This window comes from Balaenoptera ricei, chromosome 6 (genome assembly GCF_028023285.1).
Source record: "Balaenoptera ricei isolate mBalRic1 chromosome 6, mBalRic1.hap2, whole genome shotgun sequence".
Lineage (NCBI taxonomy): Eukaryota > Metazoa > Chordata > Mammalia > Artiodactyla > Balaenopteridae > Balaenoptera > Balaenoptera ricei.
In genome coordinates this window covers 69339430-69360905 of record NC_082644.1, presented here as the reverse complement: position 1 = coordinate 69360905, position 21476 = coordinate 69339430, and the positions used below count along the sequence as shown (strand labels likewise).

The window sequence follows — 21476 nt, the reverse complement described above, 5'->3', positions numbered from 1 at the left end:
GAACCTCTTTACCTAGTCATATGGTCAGTTGAGATTCTATATACATAGGTGTGAAATGGATGAGGGCATTTCTTACCTAAAGAAAGGATTCTTTAAATCGAGGGTGTTCCCAGACCTGAAGCCTGTCTGGTTTACCAGCGCCACGATCTGAATGTCATAGCTCTGTCTGTAAGGCAGAAAAAGAAAACCAACACATCAACTCACAAGGCTGGTGTTAGCCAGTCACATATATTTAGGGTATCTTCTTCTTTCCTGTTTTTCTACTTTTTTGGGCGCACCACGTGGCATGTGGGATCCTAGTTTGCTGACCAGGGATTGAACCCATGCCCCCTGCAGTGGAAGCGTGGAGTCTTAACCACCACTGGACCGCCAGGGAAGTCCTGGGCATCATCTACGCATACCTACTTCATGTGGGTTTTAAGAGCATGTGTTTCACATCTTATACATTTCTGCATCTGTTTATTTGGATACTATTAATACTGGTAGAGGCAATTGAAGGCTTGTTTGCTTGCAAATTGTTTATTACAAGAGTTTGATAGCTATAATTTCTTGGTTTAAATATTACAAAGGTAATGGTATTTCTGGTTGATTAAAGTATTTTAAAAAAAGAAAGCTTTATCAATATCAACAGCAGAAATGGCTTTAAGTAACAGAGACCCTTTGTGGGTCACCACTGATGTACCAAAACAATCTTAATCATGCAAGAATTGGCTAAGCTAAAATCTCAAACTGACGTAAAACAGCCAACAAATGTGATTGATTTTAAGAGACCCCAGATGAAGGCTCAAGCAATTACAGTGAGAAGAAGCGGCTAATAATAACAAGTAATATGCTATATCCTTGATGACTAATCTGAAGGGGCTATGTTTGTGGGATTTTTATTAGTCATTCTCAAGAATATATGTATTTCTTTTGGTTATAAAAGGGTGACATATTCACTGTAGAAAAATAAGGAAAAATAGAAATAGAATAATCCATAATGTCACTAGACAAGGATTCCTTCAACTAGCATTGTAGAATATTTCCCTTCTATGTAATTTTCCCTCTATATATTTATAAATATAAATTTTTAGCAAAATCATGCTTAAATTGCTTAAATAGTCCTTCTTATCTCCTTATTTTATTTAATGTTAGCAGTTATCCTATAATTCTCAACAATGTATTTTTCAATACCATTATGTGGGTATAGCACAACTCATTTAGCAATTTCTCATTGTTAAATATTTATGTTTTTATAATAACATATTGTTACTTATGGTAACAAAAATCTGGTTTTATGACAGAAATTCTCTGCAAAAGACATTCCTGTAATACATCTTTATGTACTATCTAGGATTATATTTCTTGGGATAAATTCTTAGAGGTAGACTCACCAGGCTAAAGCATATAAAACATATTTAAGGCTCTCAAGACCTACTGCTAAAATATCTTCCAGAAAGTGTACCAAATTACTTCCTCATCTACAAAGCATAAAACTACTAATTTCATTATACTTTTTCCAATTCTTAATATTTAAATGTTTGGTATTAAAATATTATTATTTTAATTTGAATTTCCTTGATAAGTAGCCTTCTTTTTTAAATTCCAGAAATTAGTGAGTGATATAAATCCCTCCCTATCATTCCCAATAGTGGCCTGGGTAGGTTTAAATATAAGGTCAGATTCTGTGAAACCAGTAACTCAAGGTCTAGATTTTATTGAGGACAAACAAAATAAGAGGAAGACATACATGGACATATATACACTACCAAATGTAAAATAGATAGCTAGTGGGAAGCAGCCGCATAGCACAGGGAGATCAGCTCGGTGCTTTGTGACCACCTAGAGGGGTGGGTTAAGGAGGGTGGGAGGGAGGGAGATGCAAGAGGGAAGAGAAATGGGAACATATTGTATATGTATAACTGATTCACTTTGTTATAAAGCAGAAGCTAACACACCATTGTAAGGCAATTATACTTCAATAAAGATGTTTAAAAAAAAAAAAAGAGGAAGACATAGACATACATATATTTTTTATACACTCATTTGAACACATGTATAGATTTATGTAAATACTGCCACCACAAACAGGATGTTATTATTCCTTTGCAGTCACACTGTCTCCCCACCCATAACCCCTGGCAACCACTGATCTGTCTCCATCACTATAATTTTGTCTTTTCAAGAAAGTCATACATATGGGATCATACAGTATGTAACATATTAAGACTGGCTTCTTTTGCTCAGGATAATTAGGCTATGCAAATTTTGAAGGAAGGTTTACACTCTGGGCCTCTTTCTGCTTAATAATTTTTAAATAAAAGTTTGCCTATTCAATCTGCAAATGATACAAAATGGTAGGACTCACTAACGTGCTACACAAAAAAAATTTTTTAAGTAAGATAATCCATTGGCTCTAGTAAGGATCTAAAAACAGCATGATGAACGCATGGGTGGAATAAATACAAACACTTGCATTGAAGCTGACAAAAATCAGCTGCACACTAGGAGAAGGGAGAAATGACTTAAAGATCACGCAAAAATATACTTTTTGCTTTTAATTATCTAAACAAGTAAAATGGCCCCCAACTTAAACTTTAATTACATTATTATTATAAGTATGGTACTCAAAACAGCAGTGTTCACTGTCGCCTTGTAGCCAGCACTTACCAGGACATGTATGCTGTCCTGTATTTAGTTTTGGAGAACTATTTTATTTTTAAACATCTTTATTGGAGTATAATTGCTTTACAATGGTGTGTTAGTTTCTGCTGTATAACAAAGTGAATCAGCTATAAATAATACATATATCCCCATATCCCCTCCCTCTTGCGTCTCCCTCCCACCCTCCCTATCCCACCCCCCCTAGGTGGTCACAAAGCACCGAGCTGATCTCCCTGTGCTATGCGGCTGCTTCCCACTAGCTATCTATTTTACGTTTGGTAGTGTATATATGTCCATGCCACTCTCTCACTTCATCCCAGCTTACCCTTCCCCCTCCCCGTGTCCTCAAGTCCACTCTCTGCATCTGCGTCTTTATTCCTGTCCTGCCCCTAGGTTCTTCAGAACCTTTTTTTTTTTTTTTTAAGATGCCATATATATGTGTTAGCATACAGTATTCGTTTTTCTCTTTCTGACTTACTTCACTCTGTATGACAGTCTCTAGGTCCATGCACCTCACTACAAATAACTCAATTTCATTTCTTTTTATGGCTGAGTAATATTCCATTGTGTATATGTGCCACATCTTCTTTATCCATTCATCTGTCGATGGACATTTAGGTTGCTTCCACGTCCTGGCTACTGTAAATAACGCTGCAATGAACATTGTGGTACTTGACTCTTTTTGAATTATGGTTTTCTCAGGGTACATGCCCAGTAGTGGGATTGCTGGGTCGTATGGCAGTTCTATTTTTAGTTTTTTAAGGAACCTCCATACTGTTCTCCATAGTGGCTGTATCAACTTCCGTTCCCACCAACAGCGCAAGAGGGTTCCCTTTTCTGGAGAACTATTTTAAAGGGGACATTGAGAACCTGTGTATTTCCAGAGGGAAGGACTTAGAATTTTAAACTATTTCAAAATCCCTCTTATAGGAGGGAGGAGTTGAGGACGTTAGCCTGAGGACAGGGAGACCAGGAGTATATTCAGTAAGATGCCCCTAATACTTGAACAACTGCCATTTGGAGGCTGGAACAGACCTATTTCTTTTGAATTCAGAAACATAACTAAGATCAATGAGTTGAATCTACAGGAAGTATCAATAGATCTGTGATCAACAGCAAGAATAATTTTTTAATAATTAAAGATGTCTGAAGTAGAAGAAAGTAGTCAACAGTCAATGACTATATGAAAAGTCATAACCTTATAAGTAATTAAAGAATTATAAACCAAAACAACCAGATGCAACTTTAAACACTTATTTTGGAGTCTATTGGATTTGCAAAAGCCATAGAGACAGTTATCATCCAGTTTCATGAAAGATGTGGAGAAAAGAGTTTCCTTATCTGTTGCTGGTATGAGTGGAAATTGGTGCAGTCACTGAGAAAGGTAGGATCTAGTAGACTGTAACATGTACCTACCCTTTGATCCAGCATTTCTATTTTTAGGCATCTCATTTAGAAATATTCATGTCACTGTGCAAGCTCTATGTTCAAGGATACTTAGTGCAGAATTTTTTTGCAATGGCAAAAAAAAAAAAAAAAATTGGAAGCAACCTAAATGTCAGTCAATCAGGGATTTTTAAAAAGACATTATGGTACATCCATGTCCTTAGCTGTTCTGCATTTATGAAAAGAACAAAGCAGATCTATCTGTACTGTACAGATTCAGGACTTATTACTAAGTGAAAACTTAAGTTGCAGACTGCTAGTGCAACCTTCCTGTAAAACAATAACAACTCTAAAACGATGTTATTTGTTGGTACATGCACCAAAAATCACTTGAAAGGATATGGACTAAGGGCTCACATCTGGGGAATGGGGTGAGGGTGGGAGCGTGGCTGGACTCTAGACACACTTGTAGTTTTCAACTTACACGTGAGCATGTTTGGTTTTTGTCATGAAAAAAATAAAGACTTTAAAAATGGAAGGGTTGATTGGTGAGGTAGTGAGCTCTCTGTCACTGGAGTGTTTAAGCACAGGCCCAAGGAAGGCGGTGGGGGTGGGAGTGCCGGTAGGGAGGGAAGAAAGTTGGATGAGATGACCTCTGAGTACCCTTAATATCCTGAGAGTCCCTGAGCTACTCCTCTATGCCTTTCTCTGCTAATTCACCCAGGAAAAGCTCCAACAAGATGAAAGAAAATAGAGTCTTCTAAAAATGAGGTAAGTCAAAGTATTAACTGCTGAGACCTCGTGAGTCCATTACCAGAGGGCAGCAGCCGGTCCTGCCTGACACACCACGCACCACCCCTGCAGTACTTTCCCCCCTGCAGTACAGATCGATTTCCCAGTACTAAATTTGGGGATGTGTGGCTAGACAGATGGAAGTAAGGTCAGGAAGCTGTCGTGGGCTTCAGAGCGCTTGATAATTCAAGTCTTTGGCAAGTGCTCCCATAAGCTGATGGATTTCCTTCCTTCCTTCCTTCCTCTGCGGTCAGGTGGGGAACACTGCCCTTGACTTATCTTAAGCTTCTCTTCCTGGCCGTGCTCAGTGCAAGGTGACGTGTGCCCTGCAGGTTTTGAGGCTGAGGGCATCTCAGCAAACTCAGCCGGGCCTTTGTAAAGCCTGCTGTCCATTTCTGGTGCTGGCGTCTCAGGGGCCTGCCAGCTTCCTCCCGCCCCCACCTGTCAGCACCCAGGAAACAGGCGGGATCGCGTCTGTACTCTCCAGCTTACCGTTTATTGGCCACAAACAGCACTCTCCCTGAGAGGGTCTCTCCTTCCTTGGCAAAGAGAGGAGTCTGAAGAAGGCACCGCACCTGATACCAGTGAGTCAGAGGCTCAGTGGGCGCTGTTGACAGCCAAACTGTTACCCTGTGGGGCAAGGGAAGAGTTAAAAGCCAATTAGGCTCCAGGCCCACATTAATGGATTGAACTGGGGACAAGTGGTTTTCATTGTTTATTAACTCATGGAACACTTTTAAGATATGAATAGCTCAATTTATTGAGCAGTTACTATGCGCTGGGTACAGTGCCAAGAGCATTATGTAATTAGCCCATTAAATCCCACAACAACCCTACGGAGTCAGGCCAGGCTTCAAACCCAGGCACTTGGTCACTCTATCAATCTGTATGGCTATGTCAAAGTTCATTAGAAGCCCGATAACAGCAGAGTTAAATTGGGAATTGATTTGTTGGAAAAGTCTGGCAGGTTGAGAAGTCTGGAGTGTAGCCTCTTACTGTCTCATGCCCACCTGTTCAGGGGTCCTGATGGGGTTTCTGGAAGCAAGAAAAACTACGGGGACAGATGGCCTCTACTGCCCTCAAGCCCGGACATATTGTGTGTGTGTGTGTGTGTGTGTGTGTGTGTGTGTGTGTACAAGTTGACGTTCTTCATTTCATATGAAGAAGTGGGGACACCCTGCTGGTGCTTTGAACGCTGAGGTCACCTGTCCTGGGATTAGGCAGTGGTCATGGGCTTGCAGGCAGTAAGGTGCACATTGAACACGGGGAAAATTGCTAGAGAGGACATTTTGCCTTGAAGATTTTGGGGGGAAATTTTATATAATTTAACTGCTAAGTAATATAAACCACCTTTATATCAAAATATATATTCAGCTATATTACGGAGTAGGATGCAAATGTTGTACAGCTTTTTAAGATAAAGCATTTAACTTCAAAGAAATTTCCCCCTTGAAGCAGGCGGCTTCAAGCTTATCTCCCTTACCCTTGCAGGAACAAATTCGTTTACTTGGGATGTTAGTGGGGGAGAGTCTGAGAAACAGAGGCACAGATTCCTTGAACACACATGCTGTGTGGAATAGGAATGACTCGTACATTGTTTCCTTCTCTCTGACTGTCAGCCCAGACAAGGCTTCCAGGGATCCCAGCCTCCCCTGAGTCCCCCAAGCCCCCTGAGCTGTATCACAGACCCACAGACACGTCTTTCTCAGTAGGTGCTAAGGAGAGCCTGGATACTTTTATAAGAAGTGGAGGAGAGTGCACTGTCAGTTTTCCTTCTGCCTGGTCACGTGGCCCAGATCAACCCTCACTGCTAGCTGGGACACATGGAGAAGCCTGGGAAGAGAGCAGGGGTCTCAGGAGGAGAGCGGAGACTTGGGGGTCGTAGGAGCAGCGCAGCCCTTAAGAGAACACCCAACACTGACAGTCAACTAGTAGGTGGTCTCTCCCCTACAACTTGCAAACCTTTCCAGTAGGGGAGAGAGGCGTGCACGGAGGGGGAAGTTACCTAATGCTGCCTGCCGGATCATTGAAAAAGGATTCTAGATCGTGAAACTGAAACCTGTGAACCAACATGGGGGAAAGTATGATTTGAGGTATGACTCAGACACAAGAGGTTCTATAACCAGGTGTGATGGAAACAATGTCAGGGGCTTGCCTCCCCCATGCCCCCATCTATTCTGGAAAAGAACAAGCTGGCTGATAAAGCACAGGCCCTCTCTTACGCCTCCAAATCCCAACACAATTGGCCTAAGAGTATTTTAGCCAGAGTTGATATGGCAACTATGGAAAACTGTCTTATTTTCACTCTAAAATCTAAAAGTAACATTAACATCAGTGTTTGTTTTCTGGAAACGTGGAGAAACAAATATTACGGTTGTTGAGCTTAGTTTTTTTAAAACTTTAAAGTTACGGCAGAGGACGGCATGGGAGAGAGTAGGCAAAGAAAGGGTATGATACATACAGAGAGCCAACAAAGGCCACGTCAAACCAGAATGCCAGGCCGTGGATGAGGCCAGACTGCGCCATCTGAAACACAAAGGGAATTTCTACTCTGCAAGGAAATTAAAAAAAAAAAGAAAGAAAAAAAGAAACACTTGGAATTATTTTTGTTGTTGTTGACAGACATACTGGATACATTTGTGAGATCAGTGGGCACATTCACAGAACATTTTCTTTTTCTCGTAAGCACTCTTGCTTTGGCAGCAAGAATCTCTTAGTGGGTGATTAATGCTTGGGTGACGCTGCACATCTGAGAATGTTGCTTCTTGATGAAACTCTGCAAGGACCAGCCCACTGTGCTGCAGTGACCCAGAACTCCACAGGGCGAGTGCAGCATCCGGAGCTGGGCTGGACTACTAAACAGGAGGATGACTCAGGACGTAGCTGACAACCGTCCTTCCAGAAGCCAAAACATGGGCTGTGGCAGCTCCCCTACGCAGCTGTTCAGAAGCGAAAGGCTATTCAGGGCCCTAAAAGATGAAATGGACCACAAGGGGGAACATCAAGCTCAGAAGGTCACTGTCATAGCTCATTTATTTTTCAGGGAGGCAATTTAACTCCCCACCAGGCTACAGCAAGAGTCATGCAGAAGTTGCCATGGTTGATGCCAAATGCAGAGTAAGTGGGAAGAGAAAGAATGTTGGAAAAGATATAACAAAATCTAGAAGCTGGACCTGTTTTAGCTGTGGAACTTTGGTAAGTCACTTAAATTCTCTGAGCCTCAGTTTCCTCTTTTATTGAAGAGTGGCAAAATCTCTCTTCTACTTCCCTTTCACAGTTCTTGTGTGTGTCAAGTGGGAAAAAATGTATGTGAGAGTGCTTTGTAAACTTCAAAGTATTCCACAATTAAAAGATGGTATTATTGGTCCACTGCTGGGGCTGTACTACTCCAGGGAGACACATTTTAGTGAATGTGCTAGAGATTTTCAAAGGAAAATCTTATTTTTAAGATTGTTTGCATTTATGGTGCCTCCAAAGGCCTAACTTCTTCTACCCTGCAGTAGTCAGAGCATTTCTAGAGTTTTCCATTATACTTGTCACACTGAATTTGTTTGTTAATGCACTGTAATTATTTCCTCCCACTTTTGGAATTCCCCTAAACAGACCATGAGCTCCTCAAGGAGAGACTTAAGAAATTACTTAATGTATCTGTGCAAGCACCAGTACAGTACCCAGCACAAAGTAGAATCTTAAAATCAATGCAACAAATGAATGAATGACATCTCTGAAAAGCCAACAAAGACATAATTTTCAAAAAATTCCCTGACTCAGGAGGCAGCTCAGAGCAGCAAATAAAGCCAATGAAAGTCAATTTTGTCTGGACCTGTGGTAGTTATTAGACTTGTTCCCAAATGCCACTTCTCTTGCTCTGAGCACACAGTAGTAGTGCATTCATCCACCTTCCTGTGCTTAGGTACTGCCACGTGATTTGCTTTGACCAATTAAATGTGAACAGAAGTGAGCTGTGTCATTTCTTGGCAGAAGCTTTTATTGCCAGTACATGCTTTGCCGTGCTCTTCCTTCTTCCTCAGTAATCAGCCTTGTTCCAGACAGAGGCTGCTGCACCAGCCTGACTGCTGGCGTTGGCAATGCTGCATGGAGCTAAAGCTGGTGCACATGAATAAACAGTGTAGGGGAGAAAGGCCCCTGTGTTATCGTAAGTCACTGAAGTTTGGTTTTGTTACTGCAGCATGCTCTAGCCTATCCTGACTGATACAGCATCCTTTGTCCACCATGATCTCAAGATAGATGATGGTTTGAGTTAGCCAGCTGTACCTTCTGAAGTCTGACTCTTGCTTCCTCGGTAGTCCAGGCAAATTATAACCTAGCTGGGTCTTACATTTCTTACCCAGAAAAAAATACAAATATCAATCTTCTCAGGCAGAAAAGGGTAAAATACTAATAATGAAAGGTAATCCAAAGGGGATTCATATCACCACCTGAGAAATGAGTCTTCATTTCAGAGTCTCTTCAAGTGGAAAAAAGAGGGCAAAAACTAACATTTACTGAGGGCCCTCTTTGAAAATGAGCCAGTGCATGTAAAGTTCTTAGCACGTTACCTAGTATGTAGCAAGCACTCAACAAGGTGTAGCTCCTCTTCCTGTCATTATTGTGGTACTGGCCTGGGTGAGCAGTTAAAAAGCCCAGACTCTGGCCTTCTGAAAGGTTCAATACTACCTCTAACACACATATTAATTCTGTGCATTTTACATAATTCTGTGTATGCAACTTACTGTTCCACTCTGCTTCATTTCTGTCATTGGTGAAGTGGGGACAAAGATAGTACCATCTGCATAGGGTTGCTGTGAGGATTAAATGAGTCATTATATGTAAAGGTCTCAGAACAGTGTCTGGCTATGTTAGCATAAGCTACTACTATTTAATTTTTCTCATTCAATTCCTAAAGCAATCCTATGAATGAGGCATCATTTCCCTCATTTTGCAATAAATGAACTAGTAATTGATGGACCATTCCTGTGTGTGACTCACACCTGAAATCTCTTCCCTGTGTGAGCTGTGGAACTCTGTCCTGAAGTTTGGGGGATGGGGGGGGGGGTAGAGGAGATTTTATTTTATTTATTTTTTTTTGAGGAGATTTTAAAAATCAAGAGCAACATTGGTTGGTACCAACCTGTGGAGATCTGCCTCTTCTGCATCCATAAAGTTTACTGTGTACTTGACTGTCCGAGCCATCAAAATCCTAATGTCAAATGTGTCCTTGGGGAAAAAAACCAAAGATGCCTTTCTATCAGAATAAACTGAACTCAAACAAGATTGCAGTCTAGCTTTCCTCCTGAAATTTTAAGTCAACAAGAGTTAGAATTTAGAGGGCATGAGCTTAATGAGTATAATATTAATAATAAAAGCTCACAATTATTTAGTAAGTGCTTTATTTAGTAAGTGCTTTACTAGGTTATATCATTTAATCCTCACCAATGACTCTGGAGCAGGCATTTGGTGTTTTTTGGACCATCCAGAATTTACCTCCTCTCGACACTACAAGAAGTTCCATAGGAATTCAGTCTACCATCAGCTCCAGGTGTGGCCTATGACCTCAGATTGGCCAACGAGAGCATTACTTTTCCCCTGAAGACAGGAACTGGCTCACAGATGGACGCAGGACCCAGAGTAGGACAATCAGACTCTATCTAAACTAATTCTGGGGGTTTTGCCCAAGTTATTAGGAAAAGGCAGGCTCTCCTGTGGGACTTAGAGTTGTAAGAATCTGAAGTTGTAGCTTCTGCTGCCATCTTGCTACCATGAGGAGAGATCCTGTCTAGGAACAGAGTAAAGCCAGAGGACATGGAGATAAGTGATGAGAACAGAAAAACCAGACCATTGTGACATTGTCTGAACTCCTGCAACAGGTCACTGAAGCAAGCTCTGTCTCCAGGCTTTGCAATATTTGAGGACCAATAATTTCATTTTAGTTTAAGCCAGTTTGAGTTGGATTTCCTTCCACTTAAAACTGAAAGAGTTTCAGATAATGCAAACTCAAGTGGCCCAAGATTACACAGCTAGATGGGACCACAATTGAAACCCAAATCTGTCTGACAACAAAACTCCTGTTCCAAGCTATTTATTACCCAAAGCTTCCCCTTTTATTATGCCTTGGGCCACCAGAATCAATGGGAGGATGTGAATTATTGAACAAGTATGAGGGCTGAGTATGTGCATGGGGTGAGTCAGGACAGTTGGAGAATCAGAAGTTACTTACTGAAAGGCAGCTGGAAAATCTCCTTGCTTTCAACAGTATCATTCTCTGAGAATTTTCCTAATTGATCGGGAGATCAGAGCTGGAAAACTTGAAACATAGTGCTCCAAGGAGCTCTTTCTTTGCTTCTGTGATGGCTTAGCACAGAGCCTGAGAGCACAGTGCGTCCCAGGTGCCTGAGTTAGTAAGTGAATGAATCAACAGATAAACACATGGGAAGAAAGAGCACACTTACTACTATTGGCTGTCTGAAGTATTCGTCCACCGCAGCACCCCGGAGACTGGACAGGTTAACCCCGTAGAAGCACTGCTGGTACCTAAAACAGGTAGCACAAAGAATCACCATGCATCTGTCCTGCGTCCCCAAGATCCACAGAGCTGTGATGCGCTGCGAGGTTGCCTCACTGGTCCTCTAAGTTAGCCCTGGAGCAAGTGTGAGAATGTGTGAAGGGCAAGGGGTAGATTAGAGGAAGAAACCTCTCTAGAGAATCTGCACTTGAACTGGGGTGGGGAGAGAAGGGAGGAGGTAGCTGAGATGCAGGAAGTTACTTGTGGGGAGAATACTGACAAGGATATTTGGGGGCAGGAAGGCCTTAGGGTCCCCACCCTTGACCTCACACCACAACGTGGCTGCCTGCTCCAGGACATGCCTTCCATGTCCTGAAATACAATTCCTTGGCCCTCTCATTATCTCAACCCAGAGCACAAAGCCTGGGTTTTGAGATCTCCAAAGCCTCTTGATACTCCCACTGTTTTAGGAAATAGATTTCCCTTTTCTGTTCTTCCATAGCCACTGGCCTGCACCTTGCTGGCATTTGCCATGGTGGCCAACACCAGTTAGAGTCACAAGTCAGTGACAGCTGTGTCTGGTGGTGAACTGGAGCTGACTCATCACTGGGCACATTTCTTCCCAATTCTGTGGTCAGGGACATCTGGACCACAGAAATGGACAAGTTCTACAAGTGCTTCCTCCCCTCACTGAGCCAGATGTGAAGCATCTACCAGCACATGACTGGTGCCTGGAGCACAGCAAGAACTCCCTGCCAGCTTGGCTAATGGTCTTGGCTCTTTACAGAGCAGATCTAGGGTGTGGATTAAGAGTGGCTTTGTTCACACTCTGCCACTGACTGACTGTGTGCACTGGGCAAGTCACCTGAACTCTGTGCTTCCGTTTCCTTAAGTAAAGCACTTGAAGCAGTGCTGGGCATTTTGTTACTACTATGTAAGTGTTGGCTATTATTCTCTGAACTTCCCTTCTCAGATCAGCACTGGGCACTAGGGCAGCGCTTCCCAGTATGACTGTGCCATGGGATTACTTGGAGAGCTTGTTAAAAATTCAAATTCCCAGGTCCAACTCCAGAAAGGCTTGGGGCCCTTATCACTAGAGGTTGAAGGCCTTTATCCCTAGATTGAAAAGAGGTTTCCCTACTAAGGGTGTGTGTGTACATGCTGTATATAGCCTGTGAATCAACTGGAAATTCAATTCATCAGTGTCTATCCTCCCCCACCCCTACACCTGCTGACCTGCAGGGAAAAGAGAGAAAAATAAACACAGAATAATCATAAAAATGGGGGGCGTGCAGTTAGATTTTCAGTCAAAGTAAGGCTCTTAATCAGGAGGCAATGCCTCAGATGCCCTCACGAGAGGCAGGGAGGCCTAATATTGTTAAGTCAACAGCCAGTCGCCAATCTGCAAGCAAAACACCATCCCCCGGAGCCTCTTACAGATCCTGAAGGGCTTATACCATTTCTCACCTCTGAGCCTTTGCCTGTTTTCCCTCCTGCCTAGAATGCTCCTTTCCTTCTATTGCCCTATTAATTCCTACTCAATCTTTATGACTCAGCTCAAATATTTCCATTCGAAAATGTAAAACCTGGTATTATAATTAAATATTCAAGTTTTAGGCACTTAAAAGCGGAACTTATTCTTTTTCTTTCAGTGTATATTTGGCACTTAGCATGGGGCCTTGAATACTGTTAGTACTAAAAATATCTACATATCTATCTATGTATTTAATGAATGAATGGAGAACTTGGTGTCCTGAATGGCCCTGTGTGTGGGCACTGGTGCCAATAAGGACAATGGGGAAACAGAAAATCATTCGCCAAAGTTTCTTTGGCTTCATCTCTTGTTTCCTAATCTTCTCCTTCCATCAAGGGCCAGAGCCAGGCTGTCCACAGGTAAAGCCAAACTGCTGTATATCACTTTATAAATACACATTTTGAAAACAAGACTCCTATAATCGTAGAAGATGTTTGGAAACAGAACACTGTAAGTTTAGACGATCTTCTCAGTACTTAGAAAGAGAGTGGAGGTTTTCTTGGGGAAGTAAGTCATTATCACAAAATTTTTTATTGGAGGGAAGGGGGGAGAGAGAGGGTAGGGGAAGAGAGGAGAGGGGTGGGAGGGAAGAAGGGGGTGAAGACAGGGAAGGGGAGAGGAGTGGAGGGTCAGACAGAGACAGAGAACTTCCCAGAAAGCCCAGAAGGACTCAACCTTGACTGTCCTTGAGAATCTCCTGGAAAGCTTTTAAAAAGTGCCGATGCCCGGACTGCATCCCCCGAGTTGTGATTTATTTGATCTGGGGGTGCAGCCCTAGCACTTGTTTGTTTCCAAAGCTCCACAGGTGATTCTAATGCACGATCAGGGTTGAAGACTACTAAGTTAGCTGTTCTAGAATCCTGGCCAAGTAGGTGAAAGAGAAAATCCCAAAGGCAAAGACAGCCCTCCACCTGGCAGTGGCAGAGGCTGGAAACTGCCCTCTATTCTCTGTGTGCTAGTCTTTGCATTCAACCTCAGCTCTGAGAGGGGCCCAGGATGTGCCATTCTCTTTGTGTGTTCACTGCCTACTAAAACCCAGCAGCCAAGATCAGTGTGGTGCAAACGGGCACCATTCCTGGGGCAGACGGAGAGCTGTAGGCAAAGAGCCCACTGCCTGGGTTTTAAAAACTTTCTGGCTGGACCATATTTCCAGTTCTTAGACATCTCAAATCTCCTTCTGAAATGCATCATAAAATAATGAAAGCAGATGGGAGGTGGCACCTTTCTGGGTTTCCTAAGATACACTGCTGGGGGATGGATCAGGAAACGAATCTGTTGACTTGGAAGCTGGGGATAATTTCCATTGTTTTCATCATATGTGGGTTTTATTTTCCAAGTTAGCTTATGGCCTCTTTATGAGCACATAAGGAGGAGTCTACATGCATTTTTTTCTCTTGACTTCAAATTTCAAGTGTACCTCCCTCTTCCTCTCTTCCTTTGCCACCATAAGACATGCAACATCTGAAAAGTCCTGCAAATACAGTCCAGAAGGAAAACAATCTTACATTGGCTACACCTAAACACACCCAGAGTACAGCAAAAGAGGCCACCCATTTACCATTCCATCAGCCTCTCCATTGTCTCCATGCAGAGCCGAGCTTGGAGAAGCATCCAGGGGAATCCTCCCTCTTGGGTCTCTTTTGTTTTTGTCTCTCCTCTAGCTCACCTTGGTCTTTTGTCCTTCCTCCTCCTTCACATATCTCCTCCCACAGTGTCCTGGATCTGTCTTAGAAGGATGGTGGTACTGCCCGAGGTTCTCTTGCAGAAGTTAACAGTGGAGGGTTTCTCTAACACACACACTCCTTTGTCTTGCTAACATGAACACACGCGCTCTCGTAGCATAACTCAGATGTTTGACTATAATAAAAATCTCTCAGAAACTAACACAACATTGTAAATCAACTATACTCCAATAAAATTTTTTTTAAAAAAAATCTTTGCTTCCTCATTCTATTCTAACAAAAAAATTCACTCATCCTCATTAAATACTTCCTTCCTTTAAAAAGGCCAAAAAAAGAGAGAGAGAAGGAAGAAAAGTAAGGGAGGAAGGAAAATCCTATTCTGCTGTTTGACAATTATGCAACTTTTGGGTATCTTAATGGAATATGTTCTACCAGAATTAACAACCAGTGATATGCCAACCTGAGGAGAGACATATATAACCCTAAGAACTAGCAAACAAAAACAAGGATCCAAAAATGTCACCTAAGCCGCACACGACGCTGAGGATGCAGCATAAGAGGGTGGCTGGAATGGCCTGCTGGGAATGCCTTGTAGGAGAAAGATGCGTGTCCAGAAACAAACTGCAACTTTATTTCTTATACATTCCTTTTATATAGCAGGACTTGAAGCCTGGCTGTTCTTGACAATTTTCTGCGTCAACAGCATGCAGACATACCATTCTGTAAAGTGGTATCTATAAAGATGCTCAGCTCATTATGTCTCTGGTTTTGCTGGCTTAAACCCCAGCAAAGTGGCTTATATTTTACATGTGCTATATTTATATGCTTTTTGTATTTGTAAAAATAGGGGTTTTTTTTAGTATAAAGGAGAAAGGGAAATGGGTGCACAGGCCTTAAAAGGAACCAAGCTTCAGACTGCCTCTTTCATTAAGAAGAAAGGGAAAGCCTGGGGTTCTGTAAAGGAATCCATGGGGCACCCCTCGGTGTACCAACATAAATCTAGACATTACTGGTTTGTATAAGAACTGGACCTATGGAAATGGATCCGAAGAAAGAGTGGATCAGTCAAGACAACTATGGTGGACATCTTTTGTTCATTCTACCCAGCAAATAGTTGCTCTTCTTCTGATTACGGCACCAGATTTTCTTCTGAGAGGCACTTCTTCCTCACTCTCAGTTCTTGGGGTTTGGATGGTTTGACTCTGCCCTCAGCAATAAAGTCTGGCATGTAGCTGAGTTGTAGCCAATCAGAGTGTCTTATCTCTCTGGCCTTAATGATGGACTCAGGGTTAAGCATGTGACCCAAGGAAAGTCAAGTCTAAGACTTTTGTTCAAACTGTTGCAACAGAGAAGTGGACGTGGAGCTATGAGTGTATAAATCTGGATTTGCTGGAAACCACACTGCTGCCATGAGGGAAGAGCCCTATCCAAGAATGGAGCTGAGCTAAGGGATAGAGAGAGACCTGGACCCAGTGAGCGTCTGTGCCCTGGAATCCAATTGTGCCTGAGAAGCTGAATCTACTCGGGCTTTTCAGATACATTAGTCAAAAATATTCTTTTTTTTAAGCCATTTTTTAATTCTTTCTTTTGTCACTTAAAACCGTAAGTGTCTTAACTAAAAAGAAAACAGTTAATAAGAGTGTGCCATATGTGTGCTATGAATATAATTCTGATGAATAGTTTTGCCTAATTCAGGGGAGTCCTAATTCTGTGAGTACAGAACTAAAGTGCTTTAGCTTAGAGTGTATAGAACCAGGCCCAGGGATGAAGAAGTGATGCCTGCTGAAGTTGAACTCTGTCTGAAAATGGAGAGCTCTGATGCCAGAGGATCCAGAAACTGAAATAGTGTATCCCTGACTACACAGATCTGGATGTGTATGGGTCCAGTGGCAGAATACTATGAAAGATCTATGAGTTTGACACAGGTTACAAGAAAGATGAATACAGAAATTGCGGCTTATTTCATGAGCAAAAGCCAGGTGAGTTCAAGAGCTGCAGACATAAAAGAGAAGCAGAGGAAATATCAAGAAGAAATACTGGGTAGCTGAACGAAGGTTATAGTTCCAGGAATCACTGAATGTAAATGAAGTAAGGACAGTGGCATATGAAAGTCCAAACACAATTGTGTTGGTAGTATTCCTGCAAAAGTTCTCTCTGATACTTTGTGCATACACTTGACTTCCGACAAAAATTTGGTTGTATCTCATGGTAATTTGAAATGTTCTTATTTGGTCCATATGGTATTTCTAAGAACCAGCGACTATCAGGGCCAAATATATTTTTGGGAAAGACCAGAAGGCCTAAACTTCTAGCTATACCAAAAGAACCTTTAGCAGAAATTTCAGTTTGGGGGCAGAATTAGCCTAAGAACAAACCATCCAGTGCCTTTGCAGTAGAATGTAGCAGCTTGTTCATTCAGCGGAATGGATTCCCTTCACAATAATGTTTCTCAGCAACACCGTGGTCAAGAAGGCATTTAGTAGAGTCAGAGTGGAAAGGTGCAAGAAGGGAGCTCTCACTGCCCGTGGCAGAATTCTGCTTACATTCATCTTCCCTTGTCCTTTGTAAGCACAGACTTCTGATGTCTGTAAAGAACCGCTGACTATAGACCATCCGCCACTGGCATCCCTGCTATTGCTCAACTCGCTCTGCCGCTGTCAAGTGTGATGGGTGCGTACAATCCACTCACAATACTCTGAAAAGGAAACGGGGAAATGTCTTTTGGTTCCTTAAGTGGTGTATCACCTTTTAAGGGTCACCTCAGATCCTCTGTCTTATCTGCCTCTGGAGTCCTCAGCCAGGTATTCTGCCCCCGCTGTGTCAAGGTATGGACCCATGTGACTCCACGTGAGCACAACCCAGCAGCGCCTCACCTCAGACCTGCACCGTGCGCTCTCCCCTCCTGCCCTGAGCATCCCTGCAGACTGTGGGGCATGAGGTGCCCTGACCCCCATTTGGTGTCCAGGCATGCACAACCCCGAAGCGCAGACTACTTAATGTTAAGGGGTAAACAGTTGCCCAATGAGGAGTTAAGAGCCAATGGATAAATACACTTCTCTCCCACCATCTGTATAAACTGTCCTGAGATATAGCTCATTTGACCTCTAAAGATGGTCCTGAGGGATCAAGCAGTCTCTTGGTATTTGATACCACGTGGTGGTCAGCTCAGTAATGCACTTTTGCATCGTCTCTCCCTCCTTTCCTGCCTCCCTCTGTTTTCTCCTCATTCTTGTTTTACTGGGATGGCATTCGTTAATAAAGTAGCTTATGAGCTTTGTCTAAGACCCTGATTCCTGGGGAACCCAAGCTAAGACAATCAATATGGCTGTGGCCCTTGAATGTAGAATTACTGGTAAGTGGGGAGGGAAAACCCTTAGCATGTAGTTTCATCACAATTACTAACAGTCTCACTAGTGGCTAATTAGGATGCAGTAAAGGTAGAAGGTGAAGCACTGGGCTATATGGTAACTGTGTGCTTGAAGTTTTGGGGTGATGATAATTATATGGATTGAGGAGTACACAAGGCTCTGTTAATAGCATTGGAAGCTTTGCAAAAAGAAGACTATTATCTCAGAGCAGTCAACTCCCAACTTAAGACACACTGCGAAATCCAGAGGGCTTCCTTAGCAGAATTTCAGGGAATTCCTATCTCCTTGGTGCTCCAAGGCCTTCTGTGCAGAAAATCAGGTATAGAATTTGATAGTTAAAAGCCACATTCTTGAAACTGGAACTGCCCCATCTCCCCACCCCAAACAAGATAGTAAAGCAGCAACAGTGGAAGAGTTGCAAAGGATATTGGGTGTGCAACCTTGACAGATCTTACATATCACAGTTGGGGCCCTGACAGGAAGAGACTAGGGCCCTGAGACCTGGAATTAAGATAGTAGAGTGGACAAGGCAGAGAATCCTGAAAAGACCTTCCCAACTCCTCCGAATCCTTCAAACCAGCAGAAGCCTAATTCTCATCTGTCCTGTCAGAGGAGAGCAGCTTCCCTTTGCCTGAAGACTGCACAACAACTCCTCTTGAAGCCTGGGCCTTGCAAGATAATCTTATTCCCCTCAAGATCTGCCTCATTGTTGCCCACTGCCTCCAGGCTAATGGTCCCTCATTGCTGTCAGGCTGGTAACTCCAGCACAGCCCAAGCAGTAAGTACAATTCCTACTCCAGGAGGAGATAACTTATATAACTAAAACATTAAGAGAAGCTGGTTAATATTTTCTGCTAAGAACCAGGGAAATGGGTATTGGAGTGGATTTTAAGGGTGTTGGACTAGTGGGGGTAGAATATGTCAGCATAGGGTGCAATTCATCAACAACGGCACTCCCAGGATTCAATGTTCTAGCAGATGCCACTCCTAGTAGTCTGCTGGGATGTCACTTTGAAGCTTGGTCATCATGATGGCCTGCAGTTAATGAGATGGAGATTCCAGAATTTCTGCAGTAGAGTATTGAGGAAGGGGTCCAAAGGCTGAGAGGTGGAAATGCTAGATGGATTTACTGTGGAAGACGTAAGAATGTTCCACCTGACTAGTCTCAGGCAAAGTCCAAGAAACTCTCCATTCATAAAGGTAATGAGGAACAAACTAGTGAAAGATCGGAGGCATGCTGTCCTCAGTACATCAAAGACAGTGACGGGTGATGCTGCCATTAAATTCTGCTCCGAATGAGCATAATCTGGATGGAATTTCAGAATGTCAGAAGCAAGAAAGCAGTAATTAACTATCATAGGCTAGAATGACATAATTACTGTGTTGGACGGCAAGACTAGAGTGACAGTCAGGGTACCTGGATCCAGAGGGATCTGTAAGTGGTTGCTAAAAGATCCTAGTGTTACCAGAGAGGTGAAATACATGCACCGTCACTAGACAGTGCTCAATTTCTATAACAACAACAACAAAAATCTTGCTAGCTTATCAGCAGGATGTTAGCTGTCACAATGGGAAGATTAGGTCCCTCACCCAATTTCCAGATCTAACTTAGAGATCTGGTTTATGGATCCAGTGACCACTGGCCCATGACTGAAGTGGAAACCCAGTCCCTTGAGGGAGGACTCTGCAATGCCACCGCAGGAACATATGGTAAACATTCCCCAATTCTTCTCTGTGGCAAAGCAACTATGTAGCAGAAAGGAGAATATCTAGATTTTTTGAGGAATGTGAGATAAGAAGTGATACTGATATGAGAAATCTTAGGATATCTCTGGTTAGTAAGGGTTTACGGAGGTAGCAAAGGAAGGTCTGACCAAGTCTATTGCGCAGGGTGTCCAATGAGTTCATACCCACCATGTAGTTATTTTCCCAGTCCCTGAATGTGCAACTGGGACAGACATATTCAGCATCTGGTAGAACCCTCACACTGGCCTCTGAAGAAAGGGCTATGACAGTTGTACAAGGAGAGGTCCCATCCCTGAAACTCCCCATCCCCAGGTAGGTAACACTGTTAGCTTTAATTTATAAATAAGAAACTTGGGTCTAAAAGAAATTAGATTAACTTGGCTAAGGTTTTACAGTTAGTAATTGACAGAACCAAGAATTAAACACAGTTGAATCTGGTTCTAGAGTCTGATTTATCTAGTTTTTAACTACTGCCTACTTGCCTATGCTTGTGTGTTCTATAACTGTAATAAATGTAATGAGGTAAACTAGTATCATCTCAAACTTCTTGAGAAGATTTGGTTACTCCTCTTAATTGATCCTATGTATATATTTTTCTTGATATGAGAATCCATTAAAAATTGTGTTTAAAGGCCTTGGTTTTAACCCCCTGAACCGATTATATATTTTCAGTACCGTCACTAGTACCCATCACCTAAAGAAGTTTTACAGCTGAGAATGATGATTCTTCATGACTGAGCCTTACTCTCAGGAGACACTTTTCAGAATCTTAATTAATAAGGGCCGAGGAATCTTAATCAAGTAAGAAAAGGAAATTATTAATTCTGTAGGTGACTGCTACTAACATCAGAATGTAGTAAGCTTGTCTACCAAGAGTGAACCCCATGACTGGTTATTTAAAAAGGGTAAAGTTATATGCTTACTGCATACTTAAACTAAAATGAATTTTAGAGTTAAATGTATATTTGAAAGACTGTTAAGTGTAAAAAAAAAAGTAAAATATGAAAGAAGTAGAAGGAAGCTAATACCAGACTCAGGGTGGGGAAGCCTTTTTTCAAATAAAGGAAAAGAAATAAACTGTAAAATAAAATATTGGTAGATTTACGTACATAAAAGTTTTTAAGTCCTTTTGTGGTAAAAACCACCACAAAGAATATTACAAAGTGAAGAGAAAACTGAAGAAACTACAACAAAGTCTTAATATCCTTAATATATAAAGAAATCTTATAAATAATGCATTTGTCTTCTAGTTAACAAAAATGTATTGAGCAATTATGATCATCTAGGTCAGACGATGGGGACACAGCAGTAAACAGAACAGCCACTCTTACAGAACTTGTAGTCTCATGGGGGGAGATGGCCAAGAAATAAAACAGATAAGTAAAAGCATATATATGGCAGATGATAATAAGTGCTATAGAGAAAAATGAAGTGAGGAGTGGGATAAGGGCTTCCAGGAGGGAAGAGATTACAAGTTTTAATTGACAGACGGTCTCCCTGAGATGATGACAGGTGAGCTAAGACCTGAAGGAGGTGAGAGCGAGCCACAGTGACACCTGCGTTTCAGGCAGAGGGAAGGGCAGTGAGGTGCCAGCAAGCCTAGTATGTTCGAGGGGAAGCAGGGAGCCCAACCCATGAGGCCAGAGTGGAGAGGACAAGAGAGCAAGTAGCAGGAGATGATGTCCGAGGGACAGCAGGGTGGAACTTGATCAGGCGGAGTCTTACCATCTATCGGGAGAACTTTGGACTTTCCTATGCAGATGATCGGAAGCCACTGGAGGGTTCTGGGTGGAAGAAGAACATGATCTAATCATGTGTTATCA

General features: G+C 42.4%; 1 protein-coding gene across 1 annotated transcript in view; it reads right to left on the bottom strand.

Moving 5' to 3' along the window:
• Positions 1-21476, bottom strand: part of LOC132367085 (histone-arginine methyltransferase CARM1-like) — a 248593-nt gene that overhangs the window by 7211 nt on the left and 219906 nt on the right. Inside the window, exons 8-12 of the mRNA XM_059924811.1 lie at positions 11271-11352; positions 9953-10038; positions 7283-7372; positions 5314-5451; positions 77-166 (exon numbers count right to left, since the gene is read on the bottom strand). Coding sequence (XP_059780794.1) covers positions 77-166; positions 5314-5451; positions 7283-7372; positions 9953-10038; positions 11271-11352 — 486 coding nt within the window. The remainder of the gene's footprint in view (positions 1-76; positions 167-5313; positions 5452-7282; positions 7373-9952; positions 10039-11270; positions 11353-21476) is intronic.